Here is a 13,771-nt window from a genome sequence, read left to right as displayed (position 1 = left end):
AAACCCTGAGGTGAGAAATACTCCCCCCCCCCACCCCCCCTCGCCCCCAGCCCCATGTCCTGCTGCCCTGGCTGGCTCCTGCCGCCCCGTGCTCGTGGGCCGAGGGCACACGTGCTCGTGCACGGACACACACACGCACACATACGCATGTGGGATGGGGCTGCTGCTGGGAGGCTTCAGCTCCATGCTGGGGTTCGGTGCCGCGGGACGAGCCTGTCCCTGGCTTGGCACAGCTCCGGCACCACGGTGATGCTGCGGGTCCAGCCTGGTGCCGGGCACAGGCGTCACCGTACTTGGCCACCCTTCGCCCACCCTCTTGACCAGCCCAGCCCGGAGCTGCGTCCCCAGCTGGGGCCCTCTCTGTCCCAGGGGACAGCCAGGGGGTCCCCAGCTTCACCCCAACATCCAGGGCAGCTGTGCCTGCCCCGTACCCCCTCTGCTGCTGGTTGCTTCTCCTGTGGCAGCTGGTTGGCAAGTCACCGATGGCAACCATTGCTTTATTTAAGTGTTTTATTTAAGCTCCAGCCTGGCCTGTATCACCCCCCCCATGTCCCCCCCCAGCCCCAGTGCTGCTCTCGCAAGTTCTTTGCTGAATGCTTTGCAGCTGGGGGGGGGGCCGTCACCCTGTGCTGGCCGCTGGCACGGGGCACAGCACCCATCTCTGGTGGTGGGGTGCAGCCTGTGCAGAAGCGGGGTTCCCCCCGGGGTGCCCTTCCCGCAGCACCCACCCTGCTGCACCCCCCCCACCCCTCCGCCACCCTGCCTGCATTGCGGGGGGCTTGCTCGGCATTGCGAGCACCCCAGGTGCCCCCCGCTCTCCCCTCGCACCCAGGGCGGGGGGATGCTGGTCCTGACCCCCCCCACCCCTCGTTCCCCCAGAACCCCCTCCAGGAGCCCAGGTTTGGTCTATGGCGCCGCAGGTCCCTGCCTCTGGAGGGCAGCATGAGGACAGAGCTGTGTCTTGGATATTTTTTTTAATAGAAAGGCTATTATTACATTGTCTATTTTATCAATACGGGTCATAATTGCTGTATTTTTTATCAGTGCTGATTTCCATACAGCTCCCAGCATGTGTGTCAAATCTCATCGGGCCAATAATAAAGTTTTTAAAATATCTTAAGCCGTTTGCTGCCCAGGTCATTGCCCAGCACGCAGGCAGCTGCCAGCTCTTGCCCCGCGTGGGGCCGGACGCTGTGCATCAGCCCGGGGCTGCTTGGGATGGAGACTGAGATGCTCCGGGGCCAGGCAGATGCCTCCGGCCAAGGAAAACACTGCGGGTGGAAGGGGTGGGAGGGATTTTATTGCTCATAAATTACTTTTTCTCATAAAAAATTATTTCAGGTTACATCTTGCAGGTGCCACCAAGCCAGGAGGTGCAGCGAAGCCCCGAGGGTTGGCTGGAGCCCGGGGTGGCTGCCCGGGGGTCCCAAGCGGGGGGGGGGGGGGGGCGGGCGGCAGCCCCTGGCACAGGGCTGGAAGAGGACACCACCAGTCTGGTGGCTGAAGGGACCCCAGGCCTGCCCCCACCGCGGGCTGTGGGCCCCCAGCCCTCTCTCACCTGCCACCCCGAGGAGCCCTTCCCCTCGCCCCTGCCCCGTCTGGCCCCCCCATCCATCTGCTCCAGCCCCGGGAGAGGAAGAAGCGGCCCATCGACCAGAGAACCCTTGCGCACGGCCAGAGCCCGGGCGGTCGCAGAAGAAGCTGCTTTCCTGCGGCAGAGCTGCAAAAACCATCGGAGGGATATGGCAGCGATGAGCCATCGCGTCTGACTGGGAAAGAGCCCTGCCTGCATGGAAACCCACTCGCTGGGGCTCTTTGCGCTCAGCAAGGCACCCGCTGAGCGGGCTGCGGTGCACTAGCGATTAAAAAGTGCAAAATGACAAATACAATGGAAAAGGCAAAACCTCTGAGGGTGCTGCCTCCCCGTGCTGCCTGGCACACAACTGCTCGCCCATGGGAGACGTGGTTCCTGCCTGGAAAACCTCTTCTCCCTGTTCCCGTAGCAGGGACGCGAGTCCTGCGCCGGCTCGGCTCAGGGTGCGGTGGCAGCCGGGAGCTGCGGGAATGGCCCAGGCACCAGTTCGCTCGGGCGTGCACACCCCAGCAATAAGCTTAGCAAGTGTGTTTATATATATATATATATATTTTTTTTTTTTTTTTTAATCTCTCTCTCTCTCTCTCTCATGCAGCCCTAGTTAATAGAGGAAGAGCAAACAGCCAAGCAAGAGGTCTGGACGGGAGAGCCTGTTTGAGGGGAGCACCCCTTCAACCGCCGGCCATCCCATGGCCCCGGGCACCCCAAGGCATGCTTAAACAGAGCCCTCACCTCCAAAAGTGGTTATTCTAGCTTATATTTTACAGCAGTACCGTAATACCCTACTATATACAGAAACCTGGCACTGCCTGAGCCCTGGGACCAGAGCTGTCCCTGTCCCCACAGGCGCTGCAGTGCTGGCACCCCACTGGCGGTGTCCTGCCGCCTCCCAGCCCGGGGGTCTCGCAGGAGCTTGGGAGCTGCCTGTGGCTCCCATCACCCCCTTGGCTTGCACAGGGGATTGGGGCTATCCTGCCTGTCCCAGGGTGTCTCCTGGCCAGGCAGGGGGGAGGGCGGGGAGCGTCTGCCCTCTGCCATCGCCGCTCCACCCTGTGCGAGCCCGGAGCACAGCTCGGCTCTGGAGAGCTGCTTTCCAGCTGAGGCTGTTCTCCCAACCACGGCGAGCTGCTGCTAAGCCTAGAAGCAAACCCGGCTATGGGACATGCTGGGAGTGCGGGGGACGAGGGGCTGCCATCACGCTAGTTCTGCGCAGGCAAAGGACAGGCTACATGGCAGCGGTTTAACCCTCTGCCACCGGGAGGAATAAGCTGGGTCTAGAGAAGAGAGAACTAGGGCACTAGCTGTAGCCTTTGGCTTTCAAAGCAGCAGGATTAAATAAACTTTGCCTAAAAATGAAGTCCTGGGAAGCCGGACATGCAGCGGCGAGGAGGAGGCGGCGAGTGTCATGTGGCACGGCGGGCACCAGCGCTCCCAGATCAGCTGATGAGCGGAGCCGAGCGGTCGTTCGTCACCGTTGGCTTCAGCTGGACGTTGGCAAAGGGATTTCTGCAGAGAAAGAGGAAGGCAGAGTTTAGCAGGAGGGATGGCAGCAGCGGGGCCTGCGAGGACGGGGCACCAGCACAGTGAGCGGCAACCTGGCGAGACCCCAAAAAGCTTTTGCTGCAGAGCCGACGGCTCCACTCGCTGCAGAGGCTGTGCTGGGTGTGCTTCGAGGCTGAGCCCAAGCCCGAGCGGGGCTGTTGGCGAGCCTGGAGCCACCATCCCTGACCCTTCCACCCACCTGGCTTCAGCAGCGTTTGGGAAGGGGTTAAGCTGGTCCTGCTCTGCCCTACAGAGCCCTTGGGCCGAGCTGCCCCCGGTTCCTCCGCTTCTCTCACAAAGTGGTGGATAGAAGAGATGAGCCAGCAAGGGCTGCTGCACGAGGGATGTTCTCCTACCTCGCTTTCCAGGCCTACAGCTGGGGCTGCCAAGGAGGGCCAGGGCTGAAGAGGCTGCTCCAGCCGCCCAGGCTGGGCTCGAGCCATTCCCACGCATGGCAGCACCCCGAGATCACCCGGCCCCACACCGTGCCGCTGTGGGGGAGCAGGGGGTTATGGCTCCCTGCACCCCATCTGCCGAGGGATGTGCAGGGATGCCCTGGCAAGAGCAGAGCTTGCAGCTCTGTGCCATGCTGGCTGGGAAGCCTTTGGAGAAACCAAATGTTGGAGAGGCAGAGCACAGGGAGAGGAAAGGCGCCCGGACAAGCCCGCTGTGCAGAGGAGCTCAGTCGGGCCACGAGGCTGAGCCCAGCCCGGCTCCCGGCAAGCCAGCCTCGGCCACCCCGAGGAGCGGCAGCGTCCCACAGCCAGAGCCACGAGCAGCTGGGCTGAGCCGGGCTTTTACCTACCTGGGGCGTCCCCAGTGCTGTCCCACTGCCGCCAGCGCTTGCCGGCTACAGCTATTGCTGCGCACAGCGCCTGCAAACGTGCAGCCCTGGTGCGCACGTGTCCTGCGGCTGGGATGGGGGACAAGGACGGCTGTGCAGGGTGCCGTGACACAGGGAGCACCCTTACCTGCCCCAGGGAAGGTCCCTCTGTCCCCTCCTGGCAGGACGGGCAGGAGGTAACTCCCAAGGGGTGCAGGCAGCTATGGGGGTACCACTGGTTGCCTGTGGTGCACAGCCACCGTGGGCTGCCCGGAGCCATCGGGTCCAAACCCGCACTGGGATCAGTGGCCATGGGAGCCACAGAGCATCCCTGCAGCCCCCTGCCTCTCCTGCCTGCACCCAGCCAGCCCTTCCCTGCCCGGCCGACCCCAGCCCAGCCTCCGCCCCCAGCCCTCCCCAGGGAGCTGCACAAACCCACTCCTTTCTGCAGCGGAGGCAATGGCCATGTGCCTGCAGCGGTGAGCCCCGCTCCGCCCCGGCATTGCCACGGTCCCACAGGCGGGCCAGCGGCAGTTCTCCCCCACGGGGCACAGCCCTGCCATCCCGAGACAGGGGTGCAGGAAAAGTGCTAGCAAGACAACCATGACCATGGGGTTAAGCCACGTTAGGAGTAGCCGTGGTTACCAGTGACCACTGCCTGGACCAGAGCAACTTTGGGACATCCCCAATGGATGGGGAGGAGGAAGGGGCTCAGTCCCCCCCGTCCCCCAGGAAGGGCATTCGCTGCCTCCCCTGGCCCCTCTCCGCTACCATCGCTCACCTCTCCAAGTGCGCTTTTGCTTTCCTCAAAAGATAAATGGCTCTTGCTTAAAAATAGGGTAATTAATTTCCCACCTAATTAATGCAGATTCTTAGATCACTTTTCCCCCCAGAATGCCAAAATAGATTTTCAGGACTGGAGGGAGAGGACAGGTTGCTTTGATGAGTCACCAGGGGTTATTATTATTTAACTATTTTTGTTCTGGCAGAGAAGAGCCAGTGGGATGGGAGCCTGCAGCTCTGGCAGCCATGGGAAAAAACAGCTCATGGATCAAAGAGAAAGAGGGAAGGGGCCCTCCTGGGCTCTGCAATGCTGGTGAGGGGGGTCTCGGCTCCTGGGGATACTCCTCCAACCCTGCCCTGGGGCCACGGCCGGGGTCGGGACGAGGAGGCTCCCAAGACACGTCCCCAAGGCAGTCTACAAGCAAAAGAAGCTGCTCAAAAAACTTGACATTAGCATGGATCTGCTCTGTCCCCACGGGAAAGGGCTGGGGACGGCGATGTAACGACTAGGCGCTGGTGGGACAGCGGACACCGGAGACCTACAACCAAAGAGGCTGGTTATGGGGAGCAGGGGGAGCGGGGGGAGCAGGAGCAGCAGCTCAGCCCCAGCAGGCTGCCCAGCGTGGCGGCGGTGCAAGGAGCCGTGCAGATGCAGCGCAGTTAGACTTGGAGCTCCCGCCACCAGGACGGGGACAAGCGGTGACCGAGGGAGGGGACGCGCTCGGCTGGGTGCAGGGGAGGAAGCAGAGCGGTGGCACCGTCCCCACGCAGCCCCGCGGCCATCACCCGCTGCCCAGCGCCAGCACACCCAGGGCTCGGCCCCCCGAGACCATCAACTTACTAACTACGGGCAGGGGCACCTCAAAACCTGGCCACTTCAACATCGGGGCTGCAAGGGAAAGAGAAGGCAGGTTGGAGGACACCGGGCCATGCTCCGAGCCCTTGACGGGAACAGAAGGTGTTGGTTAAGGAGAGGCATCGGGCTACGAGCCGGCGGCTGCCCCAGCGCGAGAGCCTGCCGGCCGCACTGCACACAGCGCCTCCGGGCAGAGGAAGCAGGAGGAAAAAGAAGAAAAAGGAGGAAAAGTCATGTTTATTGAGTTGCTGGTGCTGCCTGCCGGCTCCCTGCGAGGAGAGGAAGGAAGGGCACGGCCAGCCGGGGCGCTGGGAGCCACCTGCGGAGAGGAGAGGCTGGGCATGGCGGGGGCTACGGAAGGGAGGGGGGCGGCTTCCTTCCCCCTACCCTGGCCATCACCGCTTTCCCACCGCCGTCGGGCTGAGAAAGCACAGCCGCAGCCTCGGCATGCAGCGAGCAGCAGCAGCAGCAGCATCTCCTCCAGACGCAGATGGAGAAGGGACCCGGCCCTTAAACAGTTTTAGCTGCTCCCGCTCAGCAAAGCTGTTTAAAGCCTGCAGGGGCCGAGCACAGGCAGGCGGCACCCAGGGTCTCCCACGGCCACCTAATGCCGAGGGGATGGAGAAGGGGCAAAAAAAAAAAAAAAAAAAAAGGCATGGCAACGGGCAATGCAGGCGGTGATGGGCAGCACACAGGCATGGCAGCCGAAAAAGACACCGAGGCCCAGCTCAATGCAATAAATAAAACTTTTATTCAAACAATAACTCAGTACAGGGCACATTTCTCTCTGGCTTTTAAAAAAGGTTTTTCAGCACTTTACAATCTCCATACAGGCTTTGCTAGGCTGGGTTTGTTTTCCCCTCTACATTCAGTCATTCAGCATGAAATATTCCGGGTTAAAAATCTTTAGCAAAATTAGGACATGGATGCAGGAGGGTCTTGTTACAATATGCCCATAGGCAAGTATATAAAACAAAAACTTGTCTGTGTGTGTGTCTGTATTGCCAGCAATGTCCTAGTAAACAGGCAATGTAAGAGGTTTTAAAAATCACATCAGAAAAAGAAAGCGTGTACAGCTTTGCGGTAGAGACGGGCACGGGCACTGGAAGGGCTACGGCCGGGCTTGGCTGCGGGAGCGGGACCCTGAGCGCCGACCCAGCGGGGTGGGAGACCCCCAGCCACTGCCGAGCCCCCCGGCGCAGCGGGGGGGCTGCCTCGCTCAAGCCCAGTTTAGGGATGCGAGCACGTCCTCGGACGGCTCCGCACCAGCCCCCAGCGCTAACGTGAGGTAACAATACCTTGCTACAAAAAATATATATATATATATATATTTATAAAACAACCAGGAGTAACCCTTCCAGGGGGGCTGCCGGCTGTGCCCCACAGCCGGCGGGACCCCAGCCCAGAAGCAGCCCTTTCCCTGGGGCGGGAGCTCTGCCTATCCGCTTCTCCCAAAGCCGCCGCGGTGGGCGGTTGGATGGAAGCGGATCAGGCCGAGGGGGAGGCGCGGGGCTGCTGCCCCCCACAGGAATGGCATCCCGGGCACGGGCATCCCGGATGCTCAGTAACAGTACGGACACCAGAGGCCATGCATATTTGTTCCAGTCTGGGAAGTTTTGTCCAGGCTCGTGCGAGGCGGCTGGCGTGCAGCCCCAGAGGAGGGATAGTGCATCGCTAACATTCACACAGCAGTACAAAAACCGGGTCCCACTAAAGTGTAAACTGCATCCAGGCTGCTTCAAAGTGAGCACAGACCGATCGGCAGTTTCTGCTCTGAAAAGGCTTCAGAAACAAGGGCACTGTGAACACCAGGGAGGGGTGGAGAAGCACCATGGTTTCCTTGAAGATCACAAGAGTTTAAAATCCAAAAGAAGTCGAGAAAGAGAAACGAGGAGGAAAGAAAAAAAGAGGGGGAAGAAGCAGAAAGCTCGTCCAAGCAGCAAGGGGCCGCCGCTAGGCAAGGTGTCCTCACACCGTTGATACCAAACTGCCACTGCCGCTGCGGAACAAAGCACAGGAGACTGCCAGAGTGGCCGGGACCGCCAGCGCACGCCGCGAGGCAGCACCGTGCCCAGGAGCCCAGCTCCCCGGCACGGCACCACGGGGGCCGGCAGCAGCACCCCCACTGTGGAGCGGGGCGGCGAGCTCGACCCCTGCCCACCATTGCTTTGCTCGCAGCAAAGCCTGTGGGTTTGAGGTTTATCCCCAAGAGCGCGATGGGGAGGCTCCAAGGCAGAGGGAATTGGGATGGAGGAGCGGCTGGGTGGGAGAAGGTGCCGGGGAAAGACCCCGAGCGCGCTCACTCTCCATGGCCTTGCTATCCGGGCACAAGCCCCAGAGAGGAGGCTGGGGAGACACGACTCTCTCCGGAGGAGCACAAGGGGTGCAAGGTCGGAGACACAGGGGCTGGCCCTGGGACCTGCCCTCCCCGGGAGACGCTGGGTCCCTCCGCACTCACAGACAAGACCTGCACCATGTCCTCCACCACACGGCCCCATCCCAGCCACTGCCTGTCCCCTGGGGAGCCCGTGCAGGGACCCCCACGGGGACACGGCACCATGGCTTCACCCAGAGCCAACACCAACAGTTCACTTTCAGGTAACGCGACAGGAAGGTGAAGTCTTACCTGCTGACGGACCTCGTCCCGTAGTCATCGAGACCCTGCGGAGAGGAGAAGAGGAAGCACGGTGAGGGGTGGGGGACATGGGCTGTGCCCATTCAGGTGCCACTGGAGGGTCACACGAACAGACCAAAGTGCATCGGGACTCAGGAATGCCGGGGCCGAGAGCCAATGCATTTGGAGAGGAAAGGGAGATATGGAGATGATTTCAATGGGATTTAGACAGCAGATAGTAAAGTTGCACCACTCTCTTCCGAGTAGGACTTTATTCTGGCAAGACAAGGGAAAGCAACAGCCGGGAGAGCCCCGGTCTGCTCTGCCCAGCCCCACCGTGGTACAGAGCTCCAGCCACTTTTGAGATGCGAGACACTCGAAAAGGGATCGAACAAGTCTGAGAGACAGCAGTGAAATGTTCTGTGGAAAGAGGTGTTTGTCTGTATTAACTCCCACCAGAAACCCACAGGGTTTTGGACCATTTTCTCCTTCAGCTGGTACTGAACAGCCTCTGCAGCAGGGAAGGACTGCAGTGGTCCAAGGAGCAGATGGGGACAGGGCTCGGAGGATGTCCCTCTCCAGGCAAGGACCTGCCCTGGGATACGGCCACGGAGCAGCTCTGCTCTCCATGACAAACACGGGACCGCTCCAGGAAGGAGCGGGAGTCGCTGGTCTCTGAGCTGGCCACGCACCAGGGATCAGAGACCTACGTTCCCACCGTCCCAGGAATGTTCCCAATCACAAAACCCCAAATCCAGCAGCAAACCCTGCTGGGAAAACCCAGCAAAAAGCAAGTGGGGTTGCGCTTCCTCAGCCCCTGCAGAAAGGCCCAGACCCCAGCCGGAGTGCCACCTCTCCGGAGCACCCTGCCAAAGGGTAGGGTGCTATATGGCCACCTCTCCCCCTCATCCTCTCCCTGTGCTGAGCGCTCCAGGGAAGCCAATGTGGCTCATCCCACCATGCTCGTTTTGGTGGGGAAGCCCCACACCAGGAGCTCCTGGGTTAAAGCTGATCTTGTCCACACACGCATCCTCCCCAATGCGTTATCTCAGAAGCCCTGAGCTTGTTCTGGACAACCGTCGGAGCCCTGGACGGGGTCTGCCCCAGCCCCACACGCTCACTCCAGCATTCCCACGGGACCATCGCTGGCTTGAATTAGCATGTACCAGAGAAAACGCTTCCAGCTGCCTGTGAACAGCTCGTTTCTGGTGGGAGGCTCCCATGGACTTGGCAAGTGTTGTCCTTTGGGGGTTTACGGTGCCGTTTTGTGCCGTTCACTCCCCATGCCTTGCCCGTTCTGCCCAGGCACGCCAAACTGGCTGGTCCTCCCCGTCCGCTGCTCTCCTCTCCCACCGCCTCCCCTGCATCCCCCGTCCCTTCTCCCTCAGGAAAGATGCTCAGCAGAAGATGGGACCCCAGGCAAGGCACATGGATCACCAGGCAAAAACGGCCAACTGCCCGTAAATCCCAAGGGAAACATTGCGTGCGTTCGGACTTACAGGTGTCGACCTAGTGTAAGACTTGTAGTGAGCGGAGGGTGGTTGGCAGAGGCCACTGGAATAGTCTTTAATTGCACAACCATAGGGCATTAGGTAGTCCTACAAACAACGAACACAGGTTGGAGAGCAGCCCTCCTTCACCCGCATGTCGTCTACACCACACCAGGAATGAGAACACGCTTTAACACATTTCATCCTTCTGCTTTAAAACCCCAGGCGGGATGGAGACGCCGCAGACACCCGGGCCACCGTACGCAGGGCTCCAGCAGGGACTAATGCCCAGGGTTTTGCTCAAGTATCTCCCATGTATAAAAGTCCCTCCCGGAGCGGGAGAAGCCCCCGCTGCCCCGCGGGCTCACCTGGGAGAAGGCAGGCACGGCCACGCTGTACGGCCTCTGCTTGAAGGTGTTAACGCCTTGCGCTGGGAAGGCTTGGGAGGCCATGCCGTAGTCGGGCGGCGGGATGGCGATGTCGTCTTTGTCCAGCAGGTTGCCGGTGCTGCTGCTCTTCCCTTGCTGCAGGCTGGGTGCAGGGGACCCAAAGCAGAGGCATCAACACCAGCTCACCCCAGGCTGAGACCCCCAGGCTGCCCATCCACCCACAGCAGGGGACCCCATAGCTACAGCCCCCCTGAGGCAGCTACCACCCGCCTCTGCTGGGAGTTATTCCTAACGACATGCATTGTGTCCAAGGGAAGCAGAGCATTCCCATCCCAAGCCCAGAAGTCTGCCCTGGGAGGGGCGCAGGGACCCACCCGGCACGGCACCCGGCACGATGCTCCTACCTCGCGTGGACCCGCTCACTGCCATCGCTGTCGAGGACCCGCGTGTAGGAGAAAGGAAACCAGCCCCTCCTGAAAGGCAAGGGCAGGGGATGAAGCCAAACCTACGTTTGTTCATGGAGGATACAGAAGAGGCTGCACGTCCAGTGGTTTGCAGGGACGGCCACAGCACTCACATTTTTGTTTTTTCGCTCTCTCCATAATGCCAGCCGTCCCTGGCCTCTGGCACCAGCAGCGTGATGAGATCACCCTCCTTGAAGCTCAGGAGGGTGCTGTTATCTCCAGCAGCATGAGAGAAAATGGCCTGCACCCTCGTCCTGCCGTTCCTCTCGAGCCCTGCGGCCATGGAGCTGGAGCGTGGCAGCGTCTTGTTTTCAGCTGGTGGGAGACAGAAAGCAACGAGTGCCCCAAGTCCTTCACCCCGTGGCCAAACCCAGGCACAGGTAGGGGCAGGGCCCTAACCTTGCTTATTTTACCCCAAGTGCCAATAAAATCTTCAGTGTTTGACTCACACCTTCCCCTTAACAAGCAGAATCCCAGGCAGGGGCAGGCCACTGCTCTTGGCATCGCCCACCAGCCATGGCAAAGGGAACAGCGAGATTCCTCACGATTTTCCTCCTGGAAATCCTGTCCGTGGGCTGAAAGCCCACCCAGCCAAAGCCACGGCGGAGCCCAGCTGCACTCGTTTCCTAACCTCAGGTCAGAGGCACAAGCGGCACTTGATGCCGGAGGGATGCTGCCAGTCACTGCCCCGCCACCAACAGCATCCCTGACAACCCTGCTCACCGCGGCTGCAACCGGCCCCTGCTGAACGCTCCCCGCAAGCACCACCCGGCACAGCCGGCACCCACAGCACCCCAGGAGCCCCCGGAGCGGAGAACGGGGAAGACTAAGCCTCACCTGATGCATAGCTGTTTTTCGGTGGCACGTTTTTGCGAACTGGAAGTGTATTGGAGTAAGAGTCACTCAGCTGCTTCTGAGGCTGGGGAGGAGATAAAGATTTGGGCTGTGCTGGCTTCATCTCAGACCAGTGGTTGTACCCGTCACTGTCTGGGCCTGAGACTCCATTCATCACCGGCATGGCCTCCTGCGCCGACATGCGCTACAGAAAGAGGAGAGGAGAGGAGGGGGGGAAGACGGGGAGCGTCTTCATTAGGGCATCCCACCGCAGCTCCCACAGCGGGATGCAGCTCCAGGGAAGGCGCTCACAGCAGACCAGAGCTTCAGCCTGTTGGGTTTAGTTCCCCACCTGAGACAAACTGCTCTGGGGGGAGCAGCAGGGTCACCTCTACGGTATTTTACTGCTCCAAGCTGCCTCACACCCAATAAATCCCTCCCGAGCTCTACTGCTCAGCTCATGCCCCACATCAGGGGGGAGACCCCTTTCTGAAGGGTCTTTCATCCCATGGGTCACTTCAAGCACCTTCTCCCATGGTTACTGGGGTAACTTGGTTCACCCCCACAGCTCTGGGACCAGTCTAACTGGGACCAGCCTGGCCAGGTGAGTCCAGCTTTGGGTTCCCCAAATTCCGCCCCAGGAGCCCCTGCCCCTCTGGAGCTCAGGAACACGGGCAGGATGGGGCAGGATGGGCTGCCCATCCCCATGCCAGGCTCCTTCCCGCATCCCAGGGCAGCGCGTGCATGGAGCTGCCCATCCTGTGCATCAATGACAGTCCATCCAAAAGCAACTTGCCGAGGACAATGGTGACACTGGCCCGGGCTCATCCCTCCAGCTTTGCTCAGAAGGACAGGAGAGCTTCCATGACAGAGATACTTACTCCTACAAAAGGTGCCAGCTCCGGGGGGACAGGGAGAGGTTTGGCACCAGGGATGGGGTCAGAGATGATGAGGTTGGATTTGGATGTAGACAGAGGGCTGGGCATAATGGTGCCATTGCTGCTGGCAGCCATCTGCTGCATCAGCTGTATAGCGCGGTCCGGGATCTTGTTGGGATCCGAGCAGGACTGCTGCCACAGTGGCAGCTTCTGCGTCAGCATCTCCTTCCCCTGCAACAGAGAAAAACGAGGTGTGAGGGCACAGGGGTGCAGCAAAACCCACCCAGCTCCGCACCCCTTCCCGGGCAGCACTGCGCGGATCCAGAGCTGGCCTGATCCTGGCCACCAGATTGACTGACTCTGTGCATGGCATGGACGAGATAAAACACAGGGACTTACCACTTCCAGGCCCTGATGGCAGCTGAGCCAGGAAGGCATCATAAAAAATGGAAAGGAGGGAAAGAAAAGGTAATTCATCTCCCCAGCTTGTTCCGGGATATCCTGCATGGGGCAGCTCCAGGAGCAGAGGGGCTGTATGAAGCTGGGCAGGGTGCTGGGCTCAGTGAAAACAGCACCGTTTGGCCGAGCGGAGAAATAAAACCTGACCAAAGGCTCAGCCACGGGACACGCAGTGTACTGTCATACTCTGTGCCGTCGCCCAGGTCCCGAGGGATGAGCTTCATGCTTAGGGCTGCTCAGCCCCGACAGCCTCTGGCCGCACCATGCTGCAGCTAAACCCCGCTGTTCCCTGCCCATGGGCAGGACCTGCAGCCACCCACGGCCATGCTCCGAGCCAAGGGGGGGCGGGGGGGGAAGATGGAGCTAAACTTGCCCTTGTTCAGCTAACACACCCACGCTGTGTGAGCAAGCATCCCACCGTGTGACTCTCCGAGGGAGGAGATGTCCCAAACCAGCCGGAGGTCACTCCCCAGCCAAGCACTGCGCAGACCCCCAGGCACCGGCCTAAACACCTCCCTGGGAAACGCGCTGTGAAGAGCTACGGAGGAGCAGCTCCGGTAAGCCTGACGGCAAGCTTGCCCACCGGCTTACCCCGCAGCAGGGCCGCACCGCAGAGGGTGCCCCGATGCCTCTGCACGGCTTTGCAGCCCATCTCACCTGGAGGCAGCTTGGTCCCTACGTATCAAAAACCCCTCTAAACCCAATTTCAAAGTCCCAGAACATTTCTGCACTATCAGCCACCGGCTCCAGCCGAGGCACAGCCTCGCCACCCAGACTGCGGCTGCTGCCAGCATCCTCTGGGAGCCGCCAGCAGCAGCGGGACGGCATTTTTAGCCGGCAAGGCCCACGCCGGCTGCCAGACTGGTGCAGGGCCATGCGCCCACGTCACACATACACCCACCATGCTCTGGACGAGCCACCTGCAGAGTCCCTCTTGCAAAATCACCCTCGACATGCTGCTGCGAGAAGCTTTTGGTTTCATTGTGCCACGGTCATGATGCAAGTGCCAGCACCCTCCTGCCTGCCGACCTCCCCATCCCCGGGG

At 60.6% G+C, this 13,771-nt stretch overlaps 1 protein-coding gene across 6 annotated transcripts in view; it reads right to left on the bottom strand.

Moving 5' to 3' along the window:
• Positions 1–955: 955 nt before the first annotated feature.
• Positions 956–13,771, bottom strand: part of BAIAP2 (BAR/IMD domain containing adaptor protein 2) — a 51,156-nt gene continuing 38,340 nt past the window's right edge. Inside the window, exons 8-15 of one of the 6 annotated variants that reach the window (XM_087750522.1) lie at positions 12,271–12,498; positions 11,393–11,594; positions 10,669–10,870; positions 10,496–10,564; positions 10,071–10,233; positions 9,712–9,810; positions 8,225–8,259; positions 956–3,100 (exon numbers count right to left, since the gene is read on the bottom strand). In XM_087750522.1, coding sequence (XP_087606648.1) covers positions 3,031–3,100; positions 8,225–8,259; positions 9,712–9,810; positions 10,071–10,233; positions 10,496–10,564; positions 10,669–10,870; positions 11,393–11,594; positions 12,271–12,498 — 1,068 coding nt within the window. In that variant the 3' untranslated portion in view covers positions 956–3,030. Of the gene's footprint in view, positions 3,101–5,583; positions 5,632–7,426; positions 7,598–8,224; positions 8,260–9,711; positions 9,811–10,070; positions 10,234–10,495; positions 10,565–10,668; positions 10,871–11,392; positions 11,595–12,270; positions 12,499–13,771 lie in introns of those variants that run through there. The other 5 variants (XM_087750519.1, XM_087750517.1, XM_087750520.1 and 2 more) reach the window with 5 other exon arrangements.

This window comes from Nipponia nippon, unplaced genomic scaffold, assembly GCF_047370975.1.
Source record: "Nipponia nippon isolate SJK-2023a ecotype South Korea unplaced genomic scaffold, ASM4737097v1 scaffold_14, whole genome shotgun sequence".
Taxonomy (NCBI): domain Eukaryota; kingdom Metazoa; phylum Chordata; class Aves; order Pelecaniformes; family Threskiornithidae; genus Nipponia; species Nipponia nippon.
Note: the sequence above shows the minus strand (reverse complement) of the source record. Positions and strands in the feature narration are given on the sequence as shown.